Source organism: Dromaius novaehollandiae, chromosome 2 (genome assembly GCF_036370855.1).
Source record: "Dromaius novaehollandiae isolate bDroNov1 chromosome 2, bDroNov1.hap1, whole genome shotgun sequence".
Taxonomy (NCBI): Eukaryota; Metazoa; Chordata; class Aves; order Casuariiformes; family Dromaiidae; genus Dromaius; species Dromaius novaehollandiae.
The window spans coordinates 83,427,551-83,452,812 of NC_088099.1; the positions used below are offsets into that span (position 1 = coordinate 83,427,551).

Sequence of the window (25,262 nt, forward strand, 5' to 3'; positions counted from 1 at the left end):
TGTCAGAAGCAGCTTTGGGACCCAGGTGGGAGCAAGACTGTCAGCAGTGTAAACATTACTCAGTGGTTCCTAGAGGTGGATGAGGGAGGGCAGGAGAGAAGGTGAGGTCTCGTGGAATAAGAAATCCTGGGATCTGGAGGGGAAGAGGTGTCTTTGTGGAAGAGAGAATTTCTTTAGGATTGTAAAGTCCTCTGAGGCATGGATTTTCTTCATTTTGCCTCTTAAATGACACCGAACACAAGGTTATGAATTGCCAAAGTGCTGACACCTAACCTGAGACTACGGCAGCAGCCTAACTCCTCAGGGTCCAACAGAAGGAAGCTGTGACTAGGTGACAGCCTCTATAACATCAGGTCAGCTTGATACTGAGAGAATTCATTACATCTCTTATCAAAAGCAGCATGATTCAGATACATGTGATCAAGAGCATCTGCAGAGAACTGGAGGCAGATGTCTGCTGGTACGCAAAGCACAAACTTTAGAAGCAATGAACTTAACTGAAAAGGTCTTCAGGCTTTCGAGGCAATCTTTTTTGACTACTGCTGCAACAGTAAATGAGGGACTACTGTTGCAGTATCACACATTCTAAAAAAACTCAGAAAAAAACAGTTAGTACTTTTCTTTTTAAACTGAAGATGTCCAGTTTTCAGATACTAAGAAACTGCAATCTAGATGATCTATAACGTAACATGGCATTAAGATATGGAATACTGTAACGGAAATAAAACACAGATTCACATTTAAAGCTGGACCAGTGATGCCTAACAAGAGTTTATATTGCAATTCACATTGTCTATATCACAATTAATCTTTGTCAGCTAACCCTCATGTAGCTGTAAAGTAGCTAAGGCCTTTAGAAAGGGAATAATACAGATGTTTTATATGAATATAGTTCAACACATGAATGACAAACTACTCATTGTGATCACTCTTCACAGTATTTACAGTAAATCTATACATCACAATTTCTTCTTTAACTCATGCAGATGTTGCGTAACTTGCAGCAAAGTGATCATACAACTGGAATAGCACATCATGAAAACCAAGGCTGATGCAGGGGAAGGCATATTGCATTTCTGATGAGACTGGGCTACTTTGAATCCCATGCTCCCTGAAATTTCTTCCTCAGAGTTGAACAGATAAAATCTTTCTGCTCAGTAGTACCTATGCAGTACAGGAGTAGATGCCAACCTTCACCTTCCAGCTTTGCTTTGGTGCTTAAGTGCTTTAGTACAGTCTCTAGGATTTCACTACTGTGTTCAGAACGGTTACCTTGCATGCCTCTCTCACTTGGTTCTTCTCTTCTAGATTTCAGGCCTTTTCTTTTACTGTTGAATTGCAGTTTCTGTTAAGTAGTGAACATGCAGACTTATAGACATTAAAGCAAACCTGAACATAAAAATTATTGTGTGCTTATGCAGAGAAAAGGATTATTTCATCATAATATCTTGACTAATTTATTGAGTTTGTGTCCAGAGAATTTAGACTTTGAAGACAGCACAGTTTCTGCATTTAAATAAGCATTTGTGCTTAAGTGTTTGATTTGATCAAAAATTTGTTTTGAATTTGGATGAATCAAGTAAATCACTTGAATTGCATTGTGCATTTTTTTCCCTTTTTTTGAGTGGGACTGTACATTTGTGCAGGGTCATGTCTTCTCATCATCTTCAACTTTTTTCTTTATTCTTTATATCAATTTTTTTTTCTGAAACATAATACTGCAACTGATCCTGTTTGCTCTCCACAGCTTCAATATAGCCTTTCTGCTCTTGAGCTGTTTGAGGTTTGTTCACTACCTTTAGTAATTTTGCCTAGACTAACCCTGTTTGTTTTCTGTTCCTGGTATTGGTTTTTATATATTTTTTATTGAAACAATAAAACACTGAAATGTCATTTCTTTATCCACCTTCAAAAAAGAAGAGGAGCAAAATGAATCTTCTGTAGCTTCAAAGCAGCCTGTGAAAGCTGCCTGTGTCATGGCCCTAACAAGCTTTCCTCCTTTGCTGAACTTCATTAAGAATGGGTATGGTAGAAGCAGTTGTATGTTTTGTTGCTCTTCTTCAGGTAATAAACATTTATCTGTGTAGAAAATTGTGGAAAATAGGACTGGCATCAAAACAGAGAGGAAGCCAGGAGCTTTCATCTTAACGCTCAGCTAGCTCTTAGCACTAAATTCTCCAACTGCTCCAATAATTACATTTACAGCTTTTTTTTGACATAATTGCACGTACTTAGAAAGCTAACATTGAACTGTACATGTTTGCATCAGTTAAACAACTCACTTGTCTGAATTCCTGTTTTAAATCCATGTTAAGTTTTACGGAATTAACATTATGAGGGATTATCTGAGTTGTATTCCCAGGAAGCACCTTATACTGTTGTATACTGAGAATTAGACCTTTCAAGACTTTTGTGCCCCTGTCCCTGAGCTCGTTCTTCCTAGCAGCCTCCATCAAGCTCTGCCAGCAAATGCACCTTCTTCCGATGGAGGCACCACAGATGACACTTCTTGGATACCCAACGAAGGCAGATGCAATGGTTTCCTGATCTCGCTATAATGACAATAATGATTTCTCCAAGAAGTACACCTGAGTTACAAATGAAGACCAGGCTATTACAGCAGTAAAAACAAAGAACATCCTTTACCTTATTTTGTTACTTTCATTAAAATCTGTGAGATTTTGCTGCTCTCTTCTATAATTGACATCCTACAGCCTCACTGGGATTATCTGTTAAGAGCTGATTAGTAAAGATGCCTTTTCACACACTTCTGATATTTTTTTTTCTGTCAGTTATGAGTGCCAGCTAGCTTCTCCTTCATTACTGAGTTCTTGGTCAATGGCCAAAATGTTATGGTGACACAGTCAGTACAAAATACACATATGTTTGAGGTAGTAATACGATGGCAAGCATGTCAACTACTAGCTTGTCTATTCTTTCCTCCTTTTCTCCTCTAAAATACCATTAACATGCAATAGACACTGGGCAGTGATTTCAACTCTACAATACAGGAAATAAAGGATGCTGAATCATGTTATACCAAGAAACACAACCCCCTCACTTTTACTACAGCATTAACTTCTGAAAGAAGGTGCAGAATTGCTGGAGGCTCTGGCTTTGATTTTACATGAAAAACTGTAAGGGAACTGATGGTGTCATGCCCTGTAGGAGAAAAATGGTGGACCTTCATCTTAAATCCACATTGCTCTGAGTGGTTAGCAGACTGCTGTTTGAAGCCTTGCATTTGTTCCTCTCTCCTGATCTTTTCTTTCATTGTTTGAGTAAAGGCAGATTTGCCTATTGGCATATCCCAGGCTCTTGAGTTTTATTCTGCTTTTTACATAATAAGATCTTTGTCCTGAAAGCAAAGAAATGTGATGACTATAGCTTTTGTTCCAAGCTGTGGGCTGAATTTTTGGGCCATTAAGACTCTTTCCAATTGTAAGATCTCATTCCCTCAGGCTTTCTATGTAATGGGTGATAAAGGACTTGGAAAGCAAATTTATTGTCTCTCTTTCTTAAAGGCCTTCCTTTTCATCCTTGACAGTAGTGATGGCACCTTTACCACTGATGCTATTCGGTTTCTCCTGAGTGTCTTATTCTTCGGTGTCACTAACAAGATAAGTTATCCTTTCCTAAATCTCGTCCTCCTGTTCACTTTCAAGGGTCATGTTTTTGCCTGGCTTCAGTGTCAGTGTGCAGAACGTTCCCAGCAAGGACATGGAAACACTACAGAGTGTCTTGGATTAGGAGTGCATTTATCTGTTAGAGATCTTTGGTTATCTCTTTGGTGGGTATCAGATGTTACAGACAACCAAAAAACTTCAGTGAGCCAAAAAGAACTGCAGCCGCTTTTAGGTCGTGTCATGCAATACTCATCTCCTTTCCTCTTCCCAGAGCTCTGCAGCTCTGTTTTCAGCTTGGAAACTCACCCTTGTGCACTATATTCACGTTTCGAGTGAGGATAATTTCCGATCATTTCACAGCTCCATAGTGACACTGAGTAATGGCTGCAATGTCTCCCCACAGGCTGCAGCAACTTCTATTTGCAGACGGTCTTTATTCTGCTTAGTTAACAATGATACAGCAAATTTTCAGGTCACTGCCAGGCAGCACAGAATGCAAAAGATCAGAGTTTCTTTAAAAGAATGAAGAAAAAAAATAAGTTTTCCACAGTCTAAGGACACTGCTATCTACCTGTGGCTATGGGGAGCATAACAACTTTTCAGGGAGGAAATGTATTCAGTGTAATGCCAAATCTGCACCAATTTTCCCAGGCATGTTATTTAGCAATGAAGAGTGATCACTAGAGATAAAAAGGGAATAGCTATGCTGCAGAAAGATTTCAACCTTACTGGGTCTTGGATGCAAACTTAAAGTAAACAGATCTGTCACTTTCTTTGTGGAAGAAAGAACTCTGCTCTGATTAAAAAAAATATAAAGGTCAACAGTCTCCATGTCTCATGGGGGCACAGGCTGAATGCAACTGGAGCCTGATATTTTCCCCCGTGAGACAGAATTTGCACAATTGAGTGCACTATGGGAATTCCTGCTTTCTTCGGAGGCATCCAGAGCTGGAGATGGTTGGAAACAAAGACTACTGCTTTGCAGAAATTTTTAAGTGCCAACACTAATTAATCCCACTGTATTCTGGGGACACGGAATTCACAAATCCAAGAGGCTTGCACACAGGCCAGGGACTACGGCCAGTCCTGCAATACAAATGTCGCTTAACAACAATAAGATCATGGGATTGCAAAAAAATCCTTGGGAACGAGAGTGGCGGTAGGATTCACCTCTCTACTCCTATGGCAGTGGGGAGACTGAGACAAAACTTTTGCCTGACCCTGTCACTGACTTTTCCTCCTCAGGACTGTTAAACAAGCAGTAAGGTCAGATGGTGCCAGCAGGTCCAAGTGGGTGCAACACACCTGATGGTCTATCCACTCGCCTCCACCTACTGTAAGCAGAATAATTAGACTGTGTTCAGTCAGCGCTCTGACACTCGCAAATATGCAATATAACTGCAAAGAATACAGAAACGGCCTAGCCAAATAAAATTCCCTTTTCCATCAAATTTGGTTCAGCTGGATGAAAATGTAAAGTATCTGAGACACAGGAGTGAGCCTCCAAATGTTTCAACATTTACTCTTTTTACAGGATGTCTTATGCCACTCACCTCATAAAACCATTTTAAAATCACATTTTTAATTAGCTACAGCAACACAAATATGGCTTTCTTGGTCACTGCATTTAGGAAGAGGCCAACAAATTGAATACCCTTGCTTCTAAAATGCCGTATTTCTGAACATATCACACCTTACAGAACTTGTGGTAGATTTTTTCTTTAAATGCACCATTACCATAATAGTGGTTGCTTCACTTTCAGAAGGACCAGAGCAGTATAATTAAAATAGACGGTAATATACAGACTGAGATTTTCAAAGTGGCCTACGGGAGCTGGGCATTTCTCTCCCAGTGTCTGGATGCTTTCCCCTCTGACATTCTTTTGGCACTCTTGTATTTTACTATGAATGTACTATTCCAGCAATGTTGAAAAGGATTTTCAAATCACAAAGCTAACCTGCTATTTGGAATTAACCAAAGAGAAAATGGGAAGGTATTTCATGTTTTGAGATTGTCCTAGATCAGGATCAATGGCAACGACAAAGCAAACACTGAAGCTTGGCTTTGATTTAGCATTAGCATGCAAAACAGAAAAAATGAACAGATAAGCTACCCTGTGAATAGTGATAAAAGGGCACTGCCAAACTGTTCCAAATTTTGTTTAACATGTTATCATTAAAAACACTTTCTTTATGAATTGGAATGTATCTTGTCTTCTCTTATTCTATTTTTCCTCATTTGACTGAACAACCTTCATCCCCAAGCTCATCCTTTTTCTGCCACCACCCCCCCACCCCCCGCCCCCCACGCTCATTCTGCTGGAGCATAAAATGAACAGAGCTTCATTTGTTCACCAGTGCCAGCATCAGCAGTAATGTCAGCACAGCAAAAGCAATACCCCTGCCTCCACAGCTCTCGGTGAGAGGACATTTCGCATTTCCGGGGATCACGCATCCTAATTAACTGCTGTTCCTCTGAGGGAACAGCTAGTGGTTTTGTGTAGGTCTAAAGAAAGCGATGATTTTTAAAAAAAGTGCTAAAAATAATATTTAAAAAACACTGCATATTCTACGAGATGAAAGATTTTTCTGTGAGAACAGAAAAGTGTTCAAATTCAGCTTAAACTGTAATAGCAGGGTCTCTTAATCACTGGGACAGCATAATCTGAAGCTAGAGCACTGCATTCTTGTATGTCCACTCAAGTGCTCCCATTCGTAATATATATATAAAATAATAGTTGTCTGTACCAAGTCCTGCTTTCTTTCTTTCTTTCCATCACACAGGGAATGAAAACAACTTTCAAGGGCTTTGGCTTCCATCCTTTGCTGTGTTCCAGGCACGCATGCAATAGAAGTACTTTCATTAACTGATTATGCTCAATCTTAAAACCAGATAGTTTGTCCCTGATCTTTCCAGAGCCTCATTCTTCTGCTAGCCTGGAGCCTTCTTCAATTTCCAGCTTAAAAGTACTCCTGGTCTGTTTACGCTTATATGCTGCTATTCAGTTTGCTCTTGCTCGGAGGTAGGCAGGTATCCTCCCTTATCTGCTTATAGAGAACAGCTTATTCATGCTCAGCCCTTCTTTGCTGGGAGACAGAAATCAAGCTTCTTCAGTTTCTCCTTCTCAGATAGGACGATGAGGAGCGGAGAAACTAATAGCCTCTCTTTGTGCCTGTTCTTTTGAGCAAGCTTGAATTGGTCTCTTAAGTATGTATGGCCAGAACTGTGCAAAGTATCCCAGGTGAAATCTTACTTGAGGCTTGTATTAATATTTCCTTATCTCTGTGGGGAAATAGCTCCAGATAAATCCCCCAATATCTCCAATTTTCTCTCCTTTATGTCATCCTCATGGATTTCATATTGCTCTTCTTCCCCAGAAGACAGAAGCCCTTTGTGATACCACTTCGAGCAGATTGTAGTGCCTAGGTAGGAAAACATCCACTGATATTCCTTTGGAGATGAACCAGCTTTAGTTAACTTCAAATCTGTGATATGAACTCTTGAGAGCACTAGGCAAGCCAGCAGCATTCTGCTTCTGAAGCTGTTATTTCACTAACTTGTTTATTTGGAATATTTTCTCCTGGTTGGATGTTTTGATTCTTTCCATTATACTAGTTTGCTTGTTGCTTCCTTACTCTCCTCCACTCTTTTGCTTCATCTTTTCTTCATTGTCAGCCTCTCTAGAAATGCTACCATCAGTTTCTGTACAGTTATGAGATTTTCATAAAGATTCTTAAGACCACCACTGGCTCAGCACACATTTAATTTAGAATGTGTACTGGGTCTGACTCACACCATACTATTCATGCCATTCATCCTTGGTTTGGAAAAAGTCTTCTGGTTTAGTTATGGGCCTGAAAATGTCTGAAGCAAAATTATACATAGCACTTCAAAGATATTTATAAGGATAAGAATGGTTATAAACATCTCCGAAGTTCCTAGAGATGAAATTTTGATGCATAAATTCAGGAAGAATACATTTCTGCCTGAACCCTACACTGAACACCTACTTGACAACATCTGGAACCCTTTGCACAAAGTATTCATGCACATGTACAAATGATGGAGTTTGACATGCTTCTCCCAGATTTCCTACAAGGATTGTTTTTGAAAGAGCACACCAAAGAGCAGAACAACTCTGTGATCCAAAAGAGGCTTTGCTGAGATTAGACTCTCTCAGCTCTTCACTCCAACATCTTTATCTCTGACCTTGCAGATAGGAAAACATCACTGGTCAGCTACAGCAATGAGACCTATATGGCAGGATGATCAGGCATGTGAAGAATGCAGGCAATGTTATTCTCCTCTCTGATCCACAAATTGGCTTTAAGACTTAGCGAGAGAATAATCACTCTGACCTTCGTTTGCAACATCCTAGAAAAACAGCGAGGACAGCAGGCATTTACCACGTGTCATCAGAGAAGAGCACACAGGGAGAAACATTTTCCTGCTTCCTCAACACAGCAGTATCCTACCAGTGAGGAATTTGAAACAGGCAACGAGGGAGAGAAGGAGAGGGAGCCACAGGCCCCCAGCAGTGGCAGAGCTGTCACGGCCATGTCTCGCCAGCCCTGCAATGTGTCTGCCTGTGGAGAAAAGAAGTATCTATCTGAACTGGACTGACCCAGACCTGGCTCTGACACGATGGGATGTGAAAAGGGGAATAAAGATGGCTGGGCTACAAGTTTCCTGGTACCACTTTTGCATGTTTGGAGGAAGAAGAGGCAAGGCAGGACTGTTCTGCTAGATAAAGTCTTGTAGCTTTACAAGGCACACATGCTTAACTTGAAGCCTGCCTGGCTTCTACTTGTATCAGATAAATACCTGTGCAGCTGCTTAACTCGGGGCTAAATTTAAAGCTCACGAACATCAAAAAGATTTCAAGTTAACCATTTCTCTTGCTGAACCATGACTCTTGTTTACAATGAGGGAATCTCCCAAGGGTGATCCATGTGAACCTTGCTGTCATTATCACAGCGGGCTGTCTGCCTGCAAACATTAATGAAACATGTCCTGGAGGAAGCCCCCAGAAAGACACCAGAAAAGAAAAATTAGATTTAGGAGAGGACAGAAGGGAAGCAAATATCTTAAGATTAAAAATGACCCTGGAGAAAAGGGCAGTGAATCTGTGACACTATCAAAAAAGAGGAGGAAGCAAAGGAGAGGCTGTGCCGAGCGTTCAGGAGCTGTCCAGTGCCAGAAACTGCAGCAGTACGGGACCAGGCTTCACAAGAGTGCTCAAGCCATCACTGAAACCAAACAAGGCAACACAAATTGTATTTTAAATAAATATGTATGAACCAATATAAAGCCAAAAAGAGATGGTAAGAGATGAGCTTTATGAGGCTCAATCCTTTTGGATTCAACTTGGCAGGCTGCAGAAGCCAGACTGTTGGTTATTGTGCTGCATCAGTGTGCTGCCACACTGGGATTCAGCAGAAGGGAAAAAAGGATTGAATTGTGCGCAGCTCCCTATTTTTATATCCTGTTTCTCTCTTTCTCAATGGGACGTTTTATTTCTTTCACAAAGGAATTGCAAAACAAAGGGATATACACAGAAGACTTGAGGATTATAGAATCTTATCTAACCAAAAAAGAAAGAAAAAAGTACAGAGGTATTTGGTACTAAATGTCATGAGATAGAAGCATTATTCTTTATGGAGACCAAATGAGAGTTGCTTATATTTGGAGTCATCTTTGAAACCAACTCCCAGAAGCTCCAATAACAATCTATTGCAAAACAGCTACTAATCCTTTTTTTGTAATTGTTCTAAGCTGTTTGTGCATCCCTCACCCCAAAGCTCTGTCAACAGCAAAGTGAAACAGTGTTTATGGCCTCTAATGCTGTAAGCTTGTTACAGTGAAAAAAAATCCAAATATCCTTTCTTCTGTCTGCAGTCATAACCACTTCCCTGAGCAGCTCTCTGTCTGGACAATTTGCCTTTTTCTTGCCAGAGCACACCATAATCAGAGCTCTCAAAAGATAAGGCCAACTTTTACGGAAATTGTTATACTCACATATAATGGTTCATTTTGAACTGCAGCTGTTAATACTATCTGCTTGAAAAAAGGTCAAGGAGTTGAATGAGTCATGTTTTTCCTCCACTTATTTCTACAGTTCAGTGCAGATTATCCTTTACCACCAGCTGGACTAGTATTACCTTAACATTCTTCTTGGTGCTGGTCACAGAGAACCTGATGGCCACCTTGTTAAGCTAAACTTACACTGGCGTGACACCTGAGTCTACTTTCGACTTCCAGCAGGACAAGTGAGGAAAAGATCTCTAGTTCATTATTCACCAAGATATCAATGATAAAATTATGGCCCTGCAGCCACTTTGTATGCAAGCGTCTCCATCTTTGTGTTGTGGTAAAAAGCTTTCACAACTTGAGACACACATTTGCTTGACATTGGGACTTTCTGGGATGTTCTGGGACTTTTGATGCAAAAGTTCTCAGGCTTTTTCCTTTCATGCAGCTTCCCCCTTGATCTAAACTCTCTCACTTACCACTCCCTTATCCCATTTCTCCCTTTAAATCAGTGGATGTACACAGACTACAACAGACTTCATATCTGCAGATCACTGCAAGCACAACTGAATCTGTGGAGCTTGGGCATAAATATGCCACTTAACATGAGGTTTCCTGAATAAGTCCTGAGGCAGGAATTGGGCCTTTGCTAGCAATTTGCTTTTTAGTGATGCAACCACCCACAATGCGGTAGGAGTTGCAGCTCACAAAAATGGCATGCCGTGATTCCAAAAAGCTAGCCCACAACTATACAGGCCTTTTCAGGACAGGGATTCAAAGATCACCAATAGCTCAAGCCTGTAACAAAAAAGTGGCAAGCAGGCTACCTGCAGCAATTTCTCATAGATTTATTAAAGAGACAAACGTTGGCCTTTGCACAGTATTAGCAGAAAAAGCACACTCCTTATACATTAGAGCGAAAGACATTTCTGGAGAAAGCTCTTCCAAAGCCTATTACAATGCTGGAGCACGTCCTAACCAACAGACGGTTGACTGCATCTCAGAAGGCTCATATAAGAACAAGACGGTGAATGCTGAAAGGTCGTCATGCTTTCATGCACTGAAATAAAAAGCTCTGAAGTAAAATAACTGCCCACAAGTATATAAAGAACACCAGTGCAGTGATCGGGATTGCTGTCAAGGTCACATTTAAAAAAGATGAGATCCATGTACGAAACCATTTGTTCAAAAATAAAACAGCATTTGCACATGCAGTCACCATAATAGCATGAAACCAGCGGTGTCTCAATATGTAAACATCAGGTACACATGCAATTACCTAAATAGTTCCATGCACAGCTCTTGTCCTTCTTCCCTTAACCATTTTGCCCTTGCCTATAAACAAATACATAGTCAAGACAGTACTTGGTGCCACTCAGTGTACAGTTTTGCTGTAAATGCATGCTCTCTGCTCAGACACAATATACTAAATGTGTGTGTGTGTGTGTGTGTGTGTGTGTGTGTGTGTGTGTGTGTGTGTGTGTGTGTAGGTTTTTCACACTACAGAAGAACTTGAAAAATGTATTTACCTGTGGTAAGCAGAAAGCTTTTCTGGATGACTACCTTCAGTATCTTAAGGATCTGAAAAATGTTTTGTGGTTTGGACTTCCTTTCTCTTTAAAAGCAAATGCCTAAGATTATGAAACCATCATGCCTCAGCATGAGCACAGGGGAAGCTGGTAGTGTTGTCATACTAAATTTGTGGCCTGACATTTCCAGTTGTTTTGTACTACTTACTTAAGTGCAGAGAAAAATGACTGGAGATGTCTCTGTGACTGCAACAAAACCAATGAGAACTGGGGTTATTTTGATGGGGCTTCAAAAACCTCTTAACAAGAGTTGGCAAAAATTAGCATTTAATGGAGAGGATGATCCAACTACTCAGATCAGCTGGGAAGCAGACTAGTGAAAGTAAGATCTCCTCCCCACCACCACCTGTGAGACAGCCAAAAGACTGCACAGCAGTGCTAGCAAGTGGGAAAAGTAGCTGTCCTTCTGAGTACATCACATGGTATGTTCAATTCTGGCTGGTCAGTGAGTGGCAGGATTGAGCTCCTTTCCTAAGCAGGCCTCTTGTGCTATGGCGAGTGGATTGTAAATGATCCTAGCGTTCAAACTAATTTCCAAAATGCCACACTGGCTGAGGATGAGGGATGGCCTGATGCAGTAAGTTGCAAGAGCCAATTACAGGAGAAGGCAAAATGGACTGACTGACCAAGGCAGTTGTGATCTGAGCCCACAAGGAAGTCAGGAGTGGGAAGCAGAAGAAAAGCAGGAAAGACGTGTTTGCCCACATGTCCCTTCTAGAGGTTCAGACTGAGACCATGGCTCTGAGCCTTCCTGTTCCTCTGCTGCCAGCACATTAACTGTGAAATCTACTGGCCCAGGGTTTCTTTATGCCCTTAACTGCCTGGGTCATGCAAAAGTTGATAACTACCTGTAATCAATTACAGTAAAGAGCTGTCCTGCAGGTTCCAATTTGGTGACAAGGCCATATGGATGTCTGCATAACTAAACTCCTTCAATATTTAAGAGCCAACCAAGCAAAGCAAATGATACACAGAACTGAACTGAAAAGACAGCCTGGGTGCAGGGCTGGAAGATACTGCACTTTGCTGTGCTTTATGTCATTGCAGGACCTGAAACACCCTTTGTAGCTGCTGAGTCCATAACTGCATTACCCTTCTAGATTGCAATGTGTGTCTTTGAGGAATATACAGTTCCCAAGTTGCTTGTCTCCCTTGCCAGAAGACTTGGTCTTCAGCTGTGACGTACCCTGCACAGTACTTTACATTGACGACAATATTCTTTGCTTTCAGTTATTCACTGAATTTGAACTCACATAAAATGGAACTACCATCTAATGCCATCTAAAGCACAGGATTCTTCATGCCAACATATTTCAAAACTAAGTAATGTATGAGATGGAACAACTCATGCTATTTACTTGCAGAATTATCTGAAAACCTTTCCAGTCTAAACGGTGTTTAATTGTCCCGATCTCTCTTGTTGCTCCTGGCCATGTTCTCCTGCGCAGCACTGACCTAGCTAACACTATTTCCTCTCCAGCATGATTATACTTTTCATATAATTGCAGACAGCTATCAAATTCCCTTTTTGTCCAAGCTACAAATGCTTAATTTTTATAATGTTTCCTCTTACATAACTGAGATTTTTTTCCATGTGAGCAGAATCAAAAATGTGAAGTGTCTTCCAGAGCTGTAATGTTGCTAACTATTCATTTTCTTTTCAAATGTGCTAAACACCTTCTAATTGGTAGATGCTGACAGAGTAAAGATGGACTTGTGCAACACACCGCCTTTCATCTGCAGGATTACAGACTTAAGATCAAAGGCTCTCACGCTCTTGGAACATACTGATACGCTACAGCACGAAAATCTTCACAATAAGGAGGGAACTGCTTGGGGCTGATCACAGCAAGAATCAGCCTAACTGGTCATGGCTATAGAAACAGCAGCTGCTGCTCACTGACAGAGAGGTTATAAAAATATGACACTGGTCACTGATATGTAGCAGAATGAAAGTGAGGTAAACACAGCATGAGTAGGAAGCAAACAGGAAAGCAAGCCTTATAAAATCTAAATATAAATCCTCAATTTTCAGGGAAGTAAATGTCAAATATTGTCATTAAGAAACAGGACAGGAATGGTGGATGCAGTGAAGCTCTGCCCTTTATGTCTACACATGCAAACCATCTGACTCTACTATGGGAAAAAATGAGTCCCAGATGGCATGCATCAACTCTTTCCTAGGCCAGTGTAGGTCAAAGCAGAGCAGTTACACAAATGTAAGAAAATTCAGATATAACCTGCTTCTAACTTTATTCACTAATTTAAGAGCTAAGGAGGCAAGAAGACAGACCTGTTCCTTGCCAACAGCCTTTCAAATATATTTGTCAGGAAACTACTAACATGTGCGTCGGTGCAGTGAGTTTTCAACCCGTGGCTTACAGAACCCTGTACTTGAAGAGCTATTTACAAGGAGTCAGAGAAAGAGGACCAAACAAATGTAAGCTCAAATACGCTATCCAGCTTGTGTGGGTGGGAATTTTTTCTGCATCTCCACTGGAAGGTTTTCTGGGCTCTACAAATTGAAAAAGGTTGGAAACAATTACCTTAGCACTCATCCAATAGCAATGCAAAACAGCCATGTGAAGCAAACTGTTTGAAAATAAGTTGCGTGTTGCAGTTTTTTATGCCACTTCTAACAATCTGGACAAAACACTTGCAACAGTAAAAACTGTAATCTCGCTGAACCACCATTCAGAAAGGGTGCTACATCAGTAAAGAAAACTGCAAATGCTGGGCAACAGCGATCGCCCTTTCTCGAAGAGTGACACTCCCGTCAAACCCGAAACAGAGAATTATTTGTGTAATCTTGGCAAAAGAATTATATATGGTGTGCTTGAGATTTAAAGGTATTGTAACAGTGAATGTATTTTTAAATAACTGCTTTATTTCTCCAGTATTTCTCATCTCTCCTTTTCTAGCTTGCTCTTGAAAAGGGTACAGAAATCAATTATGTTCACAAATAGCAATGCTGTACTTTAACTCTCTTTGGAAGACCAAGGCTTGTTTCCACCTGGAATTATTATTGGTTAACATTTCAGGCAGGCATTTTTATTCTACCGTATATCAGAAAGGAACTAATCAGGGAAAACTGCCTATGCAGACAAACTTTAAGGGTAACAAGGCTCTGTGGAAAATCTTAAACAGAAATGATACCATAGATCAGAGAGAAGCTGGAGAACTGCAGCGCTGTGCTGTTTCAGACACTGAGGTTCATGGGCAATTTAGATCTCTTGTTCTTATGGCAGTTCTTTTTTAATTCTCAGGCCAATTGTTATCTGAAAAAGCAGCAGCAGAGTCTAACGCCACAGCTACAAGAATATCACATCAATAGGAAATCAAGCAAGCGGAAGGAAGCATAATCTGATGATCTAGTTGCACATTAACACCCCGGCTTCCCCTTTCCAAAATCTACAGGTTGCCAAGTACAAATATGATGAGATACCAATAACTAATTCGATTAGCTGGTTAAAATCTTAGGTCAGTACAAATTTTCTATGCAATTTTTGAACAAATACTGATCTTATATGCCACTTAAACCAGAATCTAGCTTAGCAGCAATATATACATTATTTAAAGAAAATCACAGATCTCTGAAAGTTGCTACAAAGCAAAATCTGGCATTGCTCGGTTTTATGCAACAGAGGTTGTTGCATGAGTTGGCAGATATATTTACATTTTCTATTTATACAGCAACTTACACCCATGTTTTACAAACATGAAGGAATAAACTTTTCAACTGCCTTGTGAAACACACCACTATTCCAAAATCAGCAAAACTGATGCAAAGAAAGACATGTATGTCTTGTCTAGAATCAAGATAGAAAGTCACTGCACTTTCAGAGCTGGAGCCTCACTTCTTTGCACATAAACACAACCATTCATCTTCAAACAGTTATAAGTTTGATCATGTCATGTAAGTCTTTGCATACAACCAGTTTCTCTATTCAGCAGCAAAATGAGAAAAGATTATAAAAAATTAGGTTAGACCAAATCAAATACAAGTGGAAGTCAGCTCTCCTGTTGTTGTGAAAATGCAACAAGAAAACACAAACCAAAAAAATCTGAAACAAATTAAATGGTCAGTTCAGCTCAAAACCAGAAGTTTTACTTTTGGCATTTCTTTCCATGATAAGGAATACAGTGGTTCAGTCCCCTTTCAAAGTTCCAGTTTTGAACCCACGGTTTAAAATTAGGTTATGGGTATTTTCAACTTTCCTTACTAACGCTCTTTGGGTTTACTAGATTTTCCCTGGAGCGTGAAGGGGAACCCAGGTCCCTATCTCCAAAGTAAGCAACGTGGCAAGTACAGTGTGATCCTTTTTCAGTCAAGGACCACTTAAGTATTCTAAGCAAACTGGACTATCTCCAGAGAGAGCCCTCCACCATAGAGACTGGGAGCCTGAACTGCCAGGCAGACTTCATAAATACACCTGGCCTCCCACTGCCTCGGGCAATCTTCCGGTGGGGAGAACTGTCTCCACCACACAGACATGAAAGTTTTATTTTGCATCAACCTACTTGGCAAAAATCATATGAATTCATGAACAGTTTTGAGATGAATTGAACTATTTTAATTGTTTTCCCCTTCCTCCCTCCATACCTTCCTGGAAATTGGTTAGTTCTACAGTTAAATAGCTAGCCAGCTACTCCAAACATGCTTAACAGGTAGCATGAGCTACAAAACCTGCCAGTTCTTAACTGTGAAGTGTAAGAAAGTCCAGAGGAGTCATCATGTCAGTGCTGACACAGTCATGGGGAGTGGGAAGGATGAAAGTGGGATGCAGCAAACTGAAGAATTTTGTGAAGGACAGAAAGGGTAGGATGCAAAAAGATAAAGTATTGACAAGTGAGGCACAATGCAGACCTGAGCTGTAGCTTACATATTTTACAATACGGTAACATGGAGCACTGCAAGGGATGGACGTCTCATTCCAAGGTTCATTCTCACAATTTCTCGTACTATCTGAAACCCTCACTAGAATTATAACCCCCACACTCTTTCTTGCCTGTTTATCATATATGTTATAAACTGTAAATATATACTCGTTTAGCTGCTGGGAGTATGTGCCTCTGTAACCTTCTGAGTTAATATATTGCTGAGATTTGGCTTTTAGCTGCTAATATGTCTTATTAGATCTTTGACTTTTTCCCAGACGTCAGTGTACATTGCTTGTTGTGCAACTCCTGTAAATGCTCTGCACGGCTGGTGAATGGACTGTCTGGTGTCTGATGCCTGTTGCAATTAATGCTGACATATAAGCCTAATTAATCGCTCGTGTAGTCTGAAAAATGGGCCATGTGATCTACAGAGCACTTAGCATTGCCATTGCTAGTGCTTGGCAGATGATAATCTAGGAGCTAATGCTGTAGGGCTCAGGCTGCCATGTAAGAGGATGTAAAGGTGCGTTGCTTAGAAGAAGAAAATCTCTGGAGTCAGTGCTGAGGTATAAATCTTGGAAATGACTCCTCTGTTTGTGTGTGGTTCATTTTTTCACTCTGTGTGATACCTTCAGATAAGCTCTCACTTGGATTTTCTCACTCTGGACAGCGAAGTTGAATGTATTTCACTTTTCTTTCTTAGCAGCTTCCCTGACAATATCTGGTTTGCAAATCCTGCAGGAGAAATGAATTCCTTCAAAATACTACCACTGAAATTAAACAAAAAAATCTGTTGATAGTAGACATTGTAGATGTTTGCTTCTTCAGCACAATTTGATCTAAATTTAATTTAAAATTACCATACTAGTTCCATACTAATAATGTGGTGGTGGTAATCACACACAGTCGTAGTCTATACCAGTTATAAGATCTTGTTAGGTTTCCTGTTTATATGGTGCTAAAGTCCTATCTGATTTGATTAAAATGAGTCACTGACCTCTCACAATAGCAATCACAGGAATACTTTGTACTCGTATAGCACCTTTCATCTCAGAGCATTTCTGAAACACTAATTTTCATTACATCCTTGTGACACATAAGTGGGCGTTAATGCACACCAAAGACAGGTGAACTGTGACACAAAGAGGTTATGTAACTTGGCCCAAATCCCATAGGAACAGTTGGGAATATGAGCTCTCCCATTGCTTTTTCTAAACTTCCAGGCAACAACACCTACCCCCAAAATGGTCTTCATAAAGCATTAATCAAAATGTTTAACCTCCTACTAGGTTTGCAAATGCCACGGACAGAAGATAAGCTCCCTAATTCTTTTTGATACATTATTCATGACTTGTTCTGCTTTTCTGGCAACACTTTCTTTCTTAAGAATAAAAGAGAAACCCATTCAAATACAGGGAAAAAAAAGCTGTTTATTTTTCAAGCAATGACTGCAAAAAAAAAATTCCAATCAAAAATAGTTAGCATTGCCTTTATGGCTCACCTGTTTAATCCCAACTACTAACTCGTGTGCAATCTATGGCAATTTCTCTGCAGGACCAAAGCACCCTAGTGATTTCAGGAGAAAGCGGCAGTAGGACTCCGTTCGCTTGGTTTTAGTTTCCAAGGAACTACATGCCACTGAATAAAATTATGTCTGTAGACACAATGGTTATGTTTGCAAATAAAATTGCCCAACCAATGGCTAGTGACACCAATTCAAACTAATAACTCAGGGCCTGGCTATATTACCGCTAAACAGGGAAAAAAACCCTACTGTTCCAGTTGATAATTGAAAAACTACGGCAGACAGGCCACCTAGTGCTGACACTGTTTTCAAAATATTGCTATCTGTCCTTTGTGACTCTGCAAGCAGCAAACAGGGTTATCAGCCATATTCGCAAATTGTATTTAATCCTGCCCGAGGCTGACCACGCACTTCTGAGCAAGTTAGTTAACTGATGTGCACCGCACTTCTCCCCTTTTATAATAATGCTAATACAAATGTACACGTAAATGACAAATTAGGCCACCACAACATACACCAGCAGCTTTGAAATGGTGCTAAAGGAAGAGGGATTTGGATGGTGACGGCTTTTCGAGTGTATGGGTAGGGGTGGTATTATCTGCTGGGTGAGTTTTTTGCGGTTGAGTGAGTTGCTTGAGGTTGCGTGTTGCACTCCATCATGTTTATTTATTTCCAAGCAAACACACTCAACAATTTTTTTCCTGGAAGCTGGGATTTTTGATGCAAACTCTGATCTCCAGCAGATGGCCTCTAAATAAACCACTAATTATAGCGAATCTTGTGATAAAATGTTAAGAATTAAGAATGCTCTCAGCAGCAGAAGGAAAATAAGAATCTTCCTTCCAGTGGCAAATGTTAGGCTCTCTGGATGAAAATGCTGTGCCGTGTGTATGTGTGCATGTGTGCGTGTATAGGTAGAGATAAATAACTAAATACATGTGCACGTACATGCGCGCACACACACACATATTGTGCAAAGAAGGAAAGATGAACCAAAATATTTGGTTCTGTTTTCCTGGAGGCCTTACTCTAAGAAGAAAAATTCATTAAAACTACATAGTATTGTAAATAAATTCTATGAGAAGTGGGCAGTAAAAGGAAATAACAAAAATAGCTTAGAAATGGCTTATTTCTCTTACATTCTGTTAATTTACCTGCTCTATTTGTTTTTAGCAGAACCCAAATTCAGATATTTGTCCAAGAAGATTTTATCAGCTGAACATGAGATCAGCTGACTAGACTGGAGTAACTCTGTAATATAGCTTTGTCTAAAGGGTTATTGGATTAGGGCCTAAAGGCCAACAGAAGACTGACTCTTCATTGACTACAGTGCTTCTGGAACAGACAGCAGGAGATGAGCTTGTTAGTTTTTATGCGCACTGCTCTAGCATTTTTTACTTCCTACAAACTAAACAGAATTGACATAGAAAACATATAATCATACAGGACAAGGACAACTGTCATAAACTATCTTCTACAAATATTCTATATCTTTACCACAAATTCCACATTAGCCATTGGATAAAAGCATTCAAGACTTAGAGAAGCCTTTCAAGCTAAAAAAAAGTTGAGATAATGTTTTCTTCTCGCTTTTCAATCTCAGGCTAGTTTATTAGGTTTTATTAAAAAGGCTGTGATTTGAGCACTCTGCTTCCAAATACTCTGCCTGCTTGAGAAAGCAATGTATGAATAAGACATATCAATGTATGAGTAAGATATATCAAAGCTCATGACTTAAAATATTCCTTAAAAAACCTAAAAATAATCCTTAAAAAGAAGATTTCCCCATTCAGGCAAGGCTCATTCTCCCCTAGTTTTATGCAATGATCTCTTATAGTTGACCTAAAGTTTTTCTTCTGTCTCTTTTACGGTATTGTTCAGAGGTGGTAACTTCATTTCATGTAAATTTGACTAACTTATACTAACGTTCTTAGAAATCTTTCTTATCTGAAGCATACATTCACAAACGGAGGTACTGAAGCCTTCTCAGAGCTATCAGTTGGCACAGCCATTCTTTTACGTTGCCTCCATTCGGCCCTGCTATTAAAATGATTACAATTTTGGAGAGCAAAAAGGTGACTGGCTCAGGAGATCAATGTATTTTCAGCAACACAAGCCTAACTGTAATGTCCTACAAACGCAGCAAATAACTGCACGTATTATAAACAGGAAAGTAAAATTACTATCCTTGTGTCCGTAACAGGATCTCTTCAGACCAGGAGTCTCCTTGTCCCTGCCTCAGTTTCCTGATTCCCATCTAGGTAAGTCTCCCACTAGGCTAGTGCAGAAGGCATCTTTCCAGCTCCCATTTCTGACCCAAGGTTTTCTGCAGAAGTGTCCCTGCTCCCTAGATTTTTCTCTTTTTAATTAGGTACCTCCCCAGCCTGCCAGACAGCAAATAACCCCAACTCCTCTGCAGGGACAATCCCAATCTGTGAGGTGGCTATCATTTAAATTCCCTTTTGCGAGGTATTTTCTCCACAGTGCTGAAAGAGCTGGATAGATATGTGCTTGTAAGTATCATCCCCACAGTGTGACGAGAGACCAGGACACTGGTGCCAGGCCAGACAGAATGGCCCTCATTTACAAAAGTGTAATTTCTTTGTTGAGGGAAGGGCTCCTCTTTTGCTAAGCCACACCGATTTTGAGAGATGCATAATAATTTGCTTACTAATTTTTGAAGCCTGATCCAAAGCATACTGAAGTCAATGGGAACTTTTTAACAGGCTGGCATTGACTTTGAATAAAGATGACCTTGTTTGAAGCAAATTGTATATATGCACCTGTCATACTAAGTTTTCTGAATGAATTGCATTCAATTCAAATTCTGTTGCATGTTAGTTATTAATATTTAAGCTACTTTTCCCTCATCTATCCCCTCTCTATCTTGGGTGGTTTTCTTTTCTTGAGCAGGGTTTAGAGAAGACTGACTTAGTAGGAAAGTATGTAGTCATTAGACAGGGATCCAATCACACCTTTTTAAATATCATGGCTTATCTAAATTTATAGGATTATGAGACTAAAACAACTACGATAAACGTATCAGTAGCATTAACTATTTTTTTCCTACTGTAATGTTTTTCCTTTGATTTTGCTCTTTACCTACAGGTGGAACTATCCACCTAATTTCCCAGTATATTTGCTCAAGGAGCAAGTGCACACTGGTTAGAAAATACCAGCTTCTTGGCAAAACCGAGTGACTTATGACAAGGATAAAAGTGACATGGGATACTTATTGTGGCTGTGCAGCTTAACGCTTGTAAATAAGCATCAGTGTGTACTGCCCTACTAAAAATTTCACTGCAAGGCCCTGTATTGCCGTCCGACACAAACAGCGATCCGAGAGACCAGAGCACTCTCCACATCACAACGTTATGACAAACAAGCATCCCAAATTAAAAGCCCAGGGAGAGAAGAGCGTATGTCAAGTATGCAGGGTATTTCTAGCGCAAATGTCACAAACTGGGATTAGGAAGGAGAAGGGCTGCTGGCGAAGGTGGCTGGCAAGGAGGGTGCCCACGGCTGAGGACAGCCTTGGATGAGGAAGGGCATCTGAGCGGGGCTAAAATGACAATCTGCCTGCTGCACAAGCAGGGGCGGCAGCAGCAGCAGCAGCAGCAGCAGTGCAGCCCTTCTGGCCGCGCCTGCCCTGCCCAGGCTTCCGCAGGGTGCGGAGAGCAGCGCACCTGCCCGCTCCCCACTCCGCGGCTGGGTCGCCCCGGCGGCTCCGCGCAGGGGCTGCGCCGCTTCGGCAGCGCCGCGGGCCGGGCAGGGCGCGGGGTGGCGACGGAGCGCTCCCCAACACGTCGCGCTGACCCGGCCCCGGCCCCGGCCCCGGCCTCGGCCCCGGCCCCGGTTTAAATGCCGCGAGCCGCCGGGCTGACCTGGAAATGGCAATGCGGCTGCTCCCCCTGCGCGGAAGGCGAAAATACTACGCTGTGATTTCACCTGAAAAATCATTTCCAATAGGAGGACGGAAAGCAACAAAAACAAATGCATTATGTAATTTCGGATTATATAATCCTGAAATACAAGGGAAAAACAAAAAAAAAAACCCCAAAACCAAAGCAAGCCAAACCAACCCCCGCGCATCCGAGCAGCCTCCAGCCCGGCCGCGCTGCTGGGACTCACGCTGGAGAGGCGGCGGCAGGCGACGAGCACATCCCCCGCCGCCCGCAGCCGCCGCCCGGCAGCGCAGCTTGCGGGGCCGCGGCCGCCAGGGAGCCCTCCGCGGGGCCGGGGGGGCCTGGGGAGGCGCGGGCGGCGCGTTACCTGCTCCCCGAAGTCGATGGCGATGTTGGTGATGCCCAGGGGGACGAGGAAGCGGATCAGGGGCCAGTAGTTAGTGAGCGCTGGAAATTTCACCATAGTACCAGATGCGCGGCGGGCCCAGGCGCATCTGCCGCGGCGGGAGACGGCGAGGGAGGCCGGCGGCGGGGACGGATGAAAGGGCAAAGGAGGGGTGTGTGCGTGCGGGCGAGAGCGGCGTGCGAGCGAGAGAGGAGGGAGGAAAAAAAGGGAAGAGGAAAAGGGAGCGAGGCAGAGCCCCCTGCGAGCGCGGCGCGGGGGAAGCCGCTGCCTCCCTGCCCTGCCGGCGCGGGCTGTGCGGCGCGGCGCGCTGCGCTGCGCTGCAGCCTTAGCAGGGAAGCCGAAAGCTCAAGTCCATCCCTGCCGCCCTCCTCCCACACAGTAACGAGCCGCCGCCGGAAAAAAAAAGAGGAGGGACAGGGCCGCCAGCGGTGTCTGCGGGCAGCGCGGCCATCCCGGGAGCGCCGCGGGGCCGCCTCCCCCCCCGCCGCCGGCGCAGGCCGCGGTGCGGGGCCGGGGCCGGGCGGTGCGGCGGGCGGCCGGCGGGGCCCAGCTGCTGGCGGCCGCTGCCCGCGCCGGGCTCCCGAGACACGTGGGTTTGACACACGCACGGCGCCCAGGCTGCCTGTCGGGAGCGGAGCGAGGCGAAGGGAAGGGAAAGAAGAGCGGCACCGAGCGGCTCCTCCTAACGGCGGCGGCGGAGCGCGGGGGGGCAACGAGCCGGCTGCTCGCCCCCCCACCCCCCCACCTGCCGGGGGCGTCCGCGGAGCCCCCTCGCAGCGCCGGGCGGTTCTGCGGCCTCCCGCGGGGCGACGCTGTCGGCCATTTTGGGGCGGCTGCCGCGCCCGGTGCTCCGGAGAGGCCCGGGCCCTTAAGCAGTCGTTGAGCGAGAGGTGTCTGACCCAGGGCTTCCCTTCCGCTAGGTCACCCAGAGCAGCGTTTGCCGGTACAACCTGCTCGTTTTTCAAGGGCTGCCCGAGCTGGGGATGCAGGAAGGTGTAATGGGACCCGAGCCTGCTTGCGTGAGGGACCCTTCATAGCTTCTGACCCGTGGCTTGTAAAATTGGGGACTCCCTTTTGGCTTAGGGGATGGGAGGAAGGAAGGGAAAGCAAAGCCCTTCTGGATGCTTTGCAGATGGTCTTTTTAAAAATTACAGGGGAATTTTTGGATTTTGCTGTGATTGAGTTCCTCTGAAGCATTTAGTTTTATGGTGTCACCTGTCACGTCTTGAACAGCATGTGGAAGGGATTATGGTGTGTGATCAAGCAAGGACAACCAGGGAAGGAAGCAGAGCTTAAAAAGGGAAGGTTGACAAGTATTTCCAAAAGCAGAAGTCATGTGAGGAAAAATACATCTGTATCTGGTCCGTAGAGGAGTGACAGCCAGCCTCTGTGGCTCAGAGGCTCATGTACTAAAATGTTCATCTGCCTGAGAGCCGTTCCACATGTTTTGGAGAGTCAAGAGGAGGCAAGCTCTGAAAATGCTTAGCAGGCAGATGACTGGCCATGGGGTGAGGTTGGAGTGGGAGAGCCGCTGGCTCCCATGGTGACTTGGCACAGTCAGCCTCAGCTGTTGCTGGAGACTTTCTCCCTCCTACAGCTGGAGTTTGTCTCACCTGGCAGCACGGCCTTCCTGGTGGACATGTAGGGTCCAGCTGAAAGCACTTATGAGGTTCATGAGCCATATGAGAGTCCAAACCTGCAAGTTGACTGCCTTTGGCCTATAGATCACTTACAATACCGTAGGCACAGAGGGGGCACCAAAGTCATAGGAATAAAGTGGTGGAGCAGTGTAAAACAGGAAAGGATCATAGGCTGAAAAGAGAAGAATGCATCAGTGTCTTTGAGTTAACACTAAATCCTCATGCTCTGAGGGAAGATCCTCCTCATCTTCCTTTGGAGAATAGTGTTTCCCCCCAAGGTATAAACAAAAGAGCAAATCCAAACCTGGGTGCTGCAGCACAACTTGTGGCTGCAGCCGTATGAATGAAGTGTGATTATTTCTCAGGGTGGTATTGGGAAGTGCAAACTAGGTTCCTTTCTAAAGAAACTAAACTGGAAGCTGTACTCCAGGTGTATATCTAATGATCTCCTGTCCCTGTAGGGGGGGCATAAGGCTTTGAACAGGTAATTAGTCCATAGGACTGCTTTGAACCACAGCCATGGTGGGGAACATTCAGTCCGATTGATTTGCTTGTATTGAGCTAATTTACCTGCCAGTTTAGACATAGCCTGCTTGCTTGTACTTCAAAATTAAAGCTTCCTAAATCAAAACACTTGAACACTCAGCATGTGGCTCACAGTGCTAAATATAAGGCATACATAACAATTACTTTGTCAGAAAATTATGTCCGGTCTGGGAAATAAGGAGACACCTGTTTAGTTTAATGGAGTATAACAGAAGCCTACCCATTTGGGGATTTATTATGTATTCTTAAGGTAGTTTACACCTTTTTACTCCAGTAGATACTGGATCAGGCCCCTTATATGTGTAATTAATTTCCATCTGATTACCACTTTAGAGCTCTGATTAACTTTTAATCTTTCTACTGCCTAAAGCAATAGTATACTTTTGTTTTAACAGTAGTTTATATTTGCTTCGTAACCTGCACTGGAATGTCCTGGGAAAATGGTAATGTAATTGATCCTTTCTGAGTCCCATATATTAAAAATATACTGTTAGACTATATTTAAGTTTGTCTGTCTTCCTCTAATTCATGTCTTTTGCTTATGGGAAGAAGGTAATTCTCTTTCAGTCCAGGTCATATTTGCTGTTATAAAAATCAGTCCCTCAAATTCATTACAGAAATTAAATTGTGTTTGGAAGCAAAGAACAAGGATGATTTCTGACATCTTGAAGTCAGTAGTTTGCTCAGCTGATGAGCTGAGTAAATAGGTCATTTTAGCTGTCTTGAGCAAAAAGCAGTGATTAGTAATCGTTTCCTTTCTAGCATATTTTCTGTAACACTACATTTCTTACTCATATACCAAACATTGTCTGTTTGTTTAATGGAGTAATAAAGACACACAGAGGACAGCAGGAAATAATTAGACATCATCTCTCTACTTTTGTTAGAAAAATGAGCTATTCCAGAAACTTGAAGTGATTCAAATCCAATCTTGAGTGGAGGCAATCACCAAAGATGGAAGTCCTTATGGAAGATGTACAATTCTATAATAGGTTTCTCTGCAGTGCATTGTAGTATAGATGATAAAATGTATCAGAAAACTCCCTTGTGTCTGGTAGCCAAATGTGTCTGTAATTGCTGCTTTGGCAAGAAGGGTCAAAGTCTGAAGGTGTC

General features: G+C 42.5%; 1 protein-coding gene across 1 annotated transcript in view; it reads right to left on the reverse strand.

Annotated features, from left to right (window-relative positions):
- Positions 1–22,429, reverse strand: part of ANKH (ANKH inorganic pyrophosphate transport regulator) — a 109,355-nt gene extending 86,926 nt beyond the window's left edge. Inside the window, exon 1 of the mRNA XM_026121852.2 lies at positions 21,925–22,429. Within this exon, the coding sequence (XP_025977637.1) occupies positions 21,925–22,020 (96 nt within the window). The 5' untranslated portion in view covers positions 22,021–22,429. The remainder of the gene's footprint in view (positions 1–21,924) is intronic.
- Positions 22,430–25,262: the final 2,833 nt, after the last annotated feature.